General features: G+C 32.3%; 1 protein-coding gene across 1 annotated transcript; it reads right to left on the reverse strand.

Annotated features, from left to right (window-relative positions):
* Nucleotides 1-5006: 5006 nt before the first annotated feature.
* On the reverse strand, nt 5007-7484 carry LOC149033515 (uncharacterized). Its single transcript, XM_089177555.1, has 3 exons — nt 7229-7484; nt 6627-7117; nt 5007-6569 (listed from the first exon to the last, which is right to left on the reverse strand). The coding sequence occupies exons 1-3, from the start codon at nt 7482-7484 to the stop codon at nt 5007-5009; spliced, it is 2310 nt and encodes a 769-aa protein (XP_089033681.1).
* Nucleotides 7485-7814: the final 330 nt, after the last annotated feature.

A 7814-nucleotide genomic window follows, 5' to 3' on the forward strand; every position in this document is an offset into this window, starting at 1 on the left:
CTTGCTTACAATATTAAACTCTAACAGATACTGTGTTTATTTACAAAAAATTATAATAAATACCCAAATTTTTACTTTTTTTGGTGAGTATTATATACTTTTAAAATATGACCCTATTTATAAGCTTTAATCAATTAGTACGATTCCATTATTAAATAAAAACTGTACGATTCTGACCGTCATTTATTTTCACACTTTTTATAAAAATATACTCCTATTAATATCTTTTAATGAGTTAACACGTTTATAAAATAATTGTTTTATATTAATAAAGAAGGGAATCATATATTATATGATAATTAATCAGTAAAAATATTAATTTGTTAATCGTTAAGATATTTTTAATTATCAAAAAAATAAATAGACTAGATCTTTTTCAAAGCAAACACAATATGTTGCTTGATTAAAATTACACATGAATAAAATTGAAATGTAAAAGAAGCATATTCATTGATGTATTGATTAACATGGATATAAAACTCATTACCCATTTCTACATTCATCACCCAAGACATAAGGTAGTACTTTGAAGAAGAAAGAAAACATAAGATCAAGGTCAATTTTACAAATTTCTGACTAAATTTGTTGTAAGTTAAAAAGGCAATTTGCTTGTCTCTGCTCTTGTAATTATCAATGATGAAATCTGTTCTGATGTCTTGTAAAAGTTTCGTTAATGATTTTTTCTTAACCTAGAAATACATATCTTCAAAAGAGCCATCAGGTTGAATGCATTTTCCAATGAACACGCAACGATATATGTTACATTTGATATATTCATCGCAATATCAATGATCGCTAATAAACAATGAATAGTCAGATAAGCTGTGAAGAATATAAACTTTGATTCGTGAACTTCCTCCGGCCAAATTCCAGCACATCTCATTGTACTTTTCGTCAAATCTATCACTCTCACAGTTTCACTGAAGTCAAGATCCTAAAAAAATGAAATCCCTCACGGATTTTAAAAATCTTTTATTCAAAATTATATCAATTTTTGATATGCAAAATAATAAATAACATATTTGATCGATTTATTTTTAAATGCAATAAATTACTTTTTTTCTTAATTATTACTAGTACTTTTAATAGTATTGTAAAAATGATTTTAAATCACTTGATTATACTGAAACAATTTTCGAAACTTTCGTACTTGCATGGTTTCGTCGATAACAGCTTGAGCTTTTCTCGAAAGCTCGTAAAAAATTAAAGAAAAAGATCGTTTCCAACTCTTCAGGTAAACTCGGTTTTTTTTTGACGTAGAAAAAAGAAAAGGAAAAGGAACATAAAAACTTTTTCCGTTCTTTCTTTGATCGAATAACTTTCTTTCTAAATAGCTAATATGAATGTCCGAAATGAAAGAACTTATATAAAATTGTATTGTTTTTATTTATGAACAAAAAATTATGCTTCTTTCTAATGAGTAACAAAATAGATAATTCGTAAAATTTCTTCAGAAAGTAGACAGTTGCCAACTTCTTCAACCTTCTCCTAAAATATAATCATATTATTATGAAAATACTTTTCGATATCCCTATGAAAATTAAAGAAACTTCCAGACCTAATAATATTTAATAAGCTTTCTATATCCCAAAGACCAAATGTTTTTGTTCGTTTAATTAATTGATAAGTATCTTAAAAATTTATGATTTCTCGAACGAGAAACTCGCTATGCTATTTTTTTCTATTAGCTCTATACTATAATTATTATCTTTTTAGGTAAAAGCTATGCATTCATTATTTTAAATATTTCATATATTTTTTGGATTCCACATTGGCTTCGTATATCGATTATATAATTGCGAAAACATTCATTATTATTGTTATTATTATATGACGTTAGGAACTCGAAAGTTCATTGCAGCAAGTACAAACTCCGCCAGTGTTTGTTGAAGCTTTCAATTAAGCTTTTCTGCAGAATGGATATATATAATATTAGGGTGTCCGTTATTTCCTAAGTTGATTTTTTTTTGCTGCTGCCCCTTGAAATCTCAGTTATTGCCCTAAATGATATCTGTATGTATGATATCTTTGACTTAAATCATCATCAATTTTTTAAGTGCTATCATTACAAATAAAATAAAGAAAATTAACTTTTTAAATTGACAAAAAAATGAAAGATTACTTAATCTTGACATATGACTATTTCCTTTTTCTCCGGTAAACATTTTACAATAATTGGTTTAATAAATTTTTACCTAATATCAATATCAGACTAACGTTTCAACGCATCATCAAAATTATTAATTAAATCATCATTATGCAAAAGCAATACTAACTTTGTAATTGGCCTATCTAATTCTGTAGTTGCCGTTTTCACTCTCACAACTCGTACAAGTCCATCCGTACCTGTCCATACCTTTATGATGCGACCTAATGGCCAATGGCCAGGAGGATAGTTTTGATTTCTAATAAGTACAAGATCACCTTCTTGCATAGATCTAGTCCTTAAAGCCCATTTGTAACGAGATTGTAAGGAATTTAAATATTTAGAAGACCATTGTTTCCAAAAATGTTGTAAGCTAAAAGTTATAAACTTCCACCTTCTAAGAGGAGAGAAAGAATCTTTACTAACAGAAGTCTCAACTATAATACGAGAGGGTTTCATTTTTATGAAATGAGAGGGTGTCAGTACTAGAAGGTCAGAAGGATCATCTGATAAAGGGCGTGAATTCAGGCACGCTTCTATCTGACAAAGTAAGGTTGACATTTCGATGAAGGTTAGAATCTGATCTTTAATCACTCTTTTTAAGTGATATTTCAAGGACTTTACCCCTGCCTCCCAGAGTCCTCCAAAATGAGGAGCAGCTGGGGGGTTAAAGTGCCAATTTACACTTAAGTTTAGTAATTTGTTATGAAGGCTGTCAGAGGCAAGAAACTCCTTCAGCCTAAGTTTAAACTCAGTATCGGCGCCAATAAAATTAGTGCCTTGATCACTATAAAGATCGGTAAATGGCCCTCGACGGGCGTCAAAACGTTGAAATGCAGCAATAAAAGCAGAAGCAGAGTAATCTTCTGTGACTTCCAGATGAACTGCTTTTGTTACCATACAGGTGAAAACTACAACATATCCCTTTTGCGTGCCCTTTCCTCTACTTTTGGACAACCGGATAGAAAATGGACCTGCTAAATCCACACCTGTCTTTGTGAATGCAGGTTCAATTTGAACACGAACTGATGGTAAGTCGCTCATTAACTGATGCTGAGGAGATGCTGCATACCTCCTACATCTTAAACACTTATGTGTTATACTTCTAACAACCTGTCTGCCTCTGATAATCCAATAGTGCTGTCTAAGTGCTGAAAGTGTTAATTGAACACCAGCATGTAATAATAAAATATGGTAATACCTGACAATGATATTAGTGAAGTGATCATTGGGACTGAGTATCAAAGGGTGTTTAGAATCATCGATCAGTTCAGTTTGGCCTATTCTTCCACCAACTCTAAGAATATCATTTTTCAAGAAGGGGTTGAGTTTAACTAAATTGCTGTTTCTACTAACAGATTCTGATTTCTTGAGAGCCTTTATCTCATTTTCAAAATGCAAGTTTTGATGAGTAAAAATCCAGTAATTTCTGGCATTGTTTATCTCACTCATTGTTAAATGCTTATGATTAGCATTGATGGTATCTGTAAAATCAAAATATTGAAGGTTGTTGATAACATAACCTGGTTGAAACCTTTGTGATTTTTACATAAGTTTGACAACAAAGCGAATGCAGTAAGCTGTAACTTTTAGCAGTTTATTCCAATCAGAATACCGATAATATAGTTCCCAAGAAGCTTTAACTGGTTTAGCTTGAGTAGTATGAATAACTGAGGGTTGAAGATCCTCAAGAGACTTCTCTAATAAATCTATACTAAGAGTAGGATATTTACAAGTATTTTGTTTAATTATATTAGGTCCATTAAACCAAAAGACTAGACTCTAATAACTGAGATGGATAAATTCCACGTGACGCAATGTCAACTGGATTATCCTTAGAAGATATATGATGCCATGAGGCTTCAGAAACTGATGTTAGAATGTGGGAACACCTATTAGCAATAAATGTTGGCCACTTTGAAGGCAAGTCATTGAGCCAATGTAGTACTATCTTTGAATCAGTCCACAAATGAGTCTCCAATTTGTCATTAACGGTCAAAGATTTGTAATGCTTAACTAGCTTTGCTAGAAGACTAACAGCACATAGCTCTAAGCGAGGAATACTCAGCATCTTGATTGATGCCACTTTTGTTTTTGAAGTTAACAATAGAATATGGACTTGGTTTTTAACAATTATGCGCAAGTATAGAACTGCAGCATAAGCTTCCTTGGAAGCATCAGCAAAACCGTGAAGTTCAAGCTGTTCAATGTCAGGACTAAAATGATTCCAACGAGAAATATTAATTTTTCCTAATAATTTCGTTCCATCTAACCACCTAATCCAATCATCAGCTATTTTTGATGGTAATTGGTCGTCCCACGAAATTTTCAAAAGCCAAGTGGTTTGCATCAGAATTTTTGCTTTAATGATTGTAGGGGATAGCCAACCTAATGGATCGAAAAACTTTGCAAGTTAAGACAACATAGATCGTTTGGTCCACTTAATATTTTGTGGTGCAGTCTCAATCTTGAAACAAAATCAATCAGTATTAGGCTTCCACACTAAACCTAAAATGGAGGTGTAAGTTTCCGAGGTTAATAGATTAAGTTGTTCTTCGTTTTTATATTTTAAAGGAATTTTTTCAAGTAACTCAGAGCAGTAACTTGTCCATTTACGAAGTTCAAAACAACCTCTTTGTGTGATACCTATTAACTGGTCTATTTTCTGCTTAGCTTCCTTACAAGAGTGTCCTCCTGAGATGAAATCATCCATATAGACTTCATTCTCTAAGATAGAGGCACCTAAAGGAAATTTTGATTTGTAATTTTCAGCTAATTGCTTCAAAGTTCTAGATGCTAAGAAAGGGGCACTAACTAGGCCATAGGTGACAGTATTTAGTTCATAAATACTGAACTCATCTTAAGGATTTTCCCGCCAAAGTATGGATTGATATGGTCTATCTGAAGGCTGAATTAAAATTTGTCGGAACATCTTTTGAATATCAGCAATAAAGACGAATCTATAGTTCCTCCATTTCAAAATTAAATTGAAAATGTTTGGCAGCAGATTCTGTCCTGCATGTAAAACAGCGTTGAGAGATGTGTTTTTGCCAACAGTGGCTGAGCCATTAAAGACTACCCGAAGCTTTGTGGTAGTACTAGCTTCCTTTATAAACCCATAATGTGGTAAGTACCAACGGGGTACTGAAATATCTGAACTAACTAAACTCATATGATTGAGGTCAAGATACTCTTTCAAAAATAAGCTATAAGAAGATTTCAATTTTACATTTAAATTGAAACGAGTCTCCATTCTAAGTAACATATTTTTAGCTAATTGATAGCTTTTCCGCGACTCGGCATGTAGTAAATCAGTTGAAGCTTTAAAGGGTAATTTAACATTGAATCTGCCAGAGTCAGTAACAAGATGAGTGTCTTTAAAGATCTTTTCACACTCCTTTTCCTCATTAGTTAAATATTCTGAAGGATTTGGAATTTCCTCTACTTCCCAAATTTGTTTCACTAATTCGTTAATTGGTACTTCTTCAGTAACATGAAGACTTGTTACAGTACCTGTCTTGTTATTATCGTTATTAGAGCTAACAGGCCCAGATAATAACCACCCTAATGAGGATTTTGAAGCGATAGGCATATTTATGCCTAACTTAAGCACTTGATCTTGTATTATCAAGGCATGGGCCGAAGCACCTAACAATAAGTCAATTTGATCAGATTTGTAAAACTCTGGATCAGCTAGTTGAAGATTATTCAATGTATTGTTGCAAATGTAATAACAATGATCAGGTGGACGATAAGCTGAGATTTTATTTACCATCAGTGCATTAATTTTTAACGAAAAATCTGATTTAAAGTAAGGCTTTAAAGTAAAGTCAACAGCACTAGTCACTTCAGACATAATCTTTTCACCTACACCTGTAAGTTTAATACAGACCTTATTCTGTTTTAATTGAAGCAATTGAGTTAAGGATCTTGAAATTAATGATGTTTGAGAACAAGGGTCTATCAATGCACGAACTATTATTGGCTTACCAGACTTGGTATAAACCAAAACCCTAGCTGTAGCTAACAAAACTGAGTGACGACTATTGATCTGAGTAGTATAAACCTTTAAACTTGAGTTATCAATTGGTTGCTTTACTTCAGGTGAAATGCATTCAGACTCCTTATTGGTACTCCTTGCAATATCCTTATCCCTATGCATAACAGTATGGTGCATCTTTTTACAGTTGAAGCAAGTGTATTTAGATTTACACATCTTGCTTGGATGATTCCCAAGACAATTAATACAAAGCTTGGCTTTCCCTACAAATTCCTTTTTATTAGTCCAACCTAATCTTAAAAAGTTCGAACATTTAGAGATAAAATGACTCCCTTTGCAGTATGTACAAGAAGTACCGGGTTTTACATTAGTTTGATGAGCTGATTTGACACTAGCTTCTTTTGTTGATTTAGAAATAGTTTCCTTTACATTTTTATTTTTAATAGGTGGCTTTTGGGTAAAGGATTATAACGTAATAACCTGAAAGGAAAGAAAGCTTCTCAATTTATCCATACTAGGAGCTTCAGTGGAACAGCCTAAATACCTTTGCCATTCTCTAGCTGTGTAAAAATCAAATTTACTAGTTATTAATCCTATGACCACATCTGTATACCCATCTCTCCCCATATTTCTTAAGGTATCGAGAGGGCCAATTGTTTCTTTCATAAATTTCTTCAAGGATGAAGAAAAACTGTTACTCATTTGCTCAGCAGTAACAATTGTTTTACCATATTCAGTGACCCACCTACGCTTATTATCATAGTAATCTAGAATGGTATTCCATGCTTGTGGGTAACTTTCCCCAGCTAAAGGAATGTTTTTTATGAGATCAGATGCCTCATCTGTCAGATGAGATCTTAGATATTGATGTTTTAGCACTGGTAATAAGTCAGCCTTACTATGAATAATTGCCTTGAATATATCTCTAAAGTAAGACCACTCTTCATATTTGCCAGAGAAGGTGGGTATTTCTATAGTAGGTAAACTTTAAAAACTAACAGAATTATTACTATTAAAGGATTGGTTGTGGTGGCTTTCACCGACAGATGTATTTAAAGGGGTTAAAAATTCATTAAACTCACCTAAATTATTATAATAATTCTCTTCTACATTATCAAAGAGGTCATGTTTAAAGTAATCGTGACTAACAGATACATCCTTTAATTCTAATATTTCATTGTGATTTATCTTGAACTGTTCAAATCTTTCATTCATTTGCTGTAATCTTGCCCTACCATGACCAGCTAGCATTTTAGACTGGCCTAATTTTTTAAAATTGGAAAAGGCATTTGCAATTTGATTTAGCAATCTTTTCTGATTGGAGTACAATACTTCCATTTTTTCTTATTTTGATTACTACCTTGAATTAATAAGTCAAGTCAAATAGTGATTATTTGAATTGATTCACTATAGAGTAATTTGTCCTACAAGTATACTGCAAGAGGACTGTATAGTCGCCTAATAACAATAAGAGACTTCAAAAGTATAGTTAATGGTTTCAAAATGAGAAACGCTTAATTAAATGATGAATTTTCTACTAGTGCAATACTAGAGATATATCCTAACCACAACAGAGTAATAGGTTACTAAATGGTACAGTTACCGACTAACATGTACGGCTGTGAGAGTGCAACAGTGTATGTAATCTTTATAAACTTAATTCAATTT

This window comes from Polistes dominula, unplaced genomic scaffold, assembly GCF_049000335.1.
Source record: "Polistes dominula isolate Pdom_NZ unplaced genomic scaffold, Pdom_raw_medaka contig_342, whole genome shotgun sequence".
Taxonomy (NCBI): Eukaryota; Metazoa; Arthropoda; class Insecta; order Hymenoptera; family Vespidae; genus Polistes; species Polistes dominula.

What these genes read in the sequence shown, in the direction of transcription:
- LOC149033515 (XM_089177555.1), bottom strand. Translation starts at nt 7,484, where the DNA reads ATGGAAGTATTGTACTCCAATCAGAAAAGATTGCTAAATCAAATTGCA. An exon ending in GAATTATTATAATAATTTAG is followed by an intron (nt 7,118 to 7,228) that starts GTGAGTTTAATG and finishes TACCTACTATAG; the next exon opens with AAATACCCACCTTCTCTGGC. An exon ending in GAAGCTTTCTTTCCTTTCAG is followed by an intron (nt 6,570 to 6,626) that starts GTTATTACGTTA and finishes AAAAATGTAAAG; the next exon opens with GAAACTATTTCTAAATCAAC.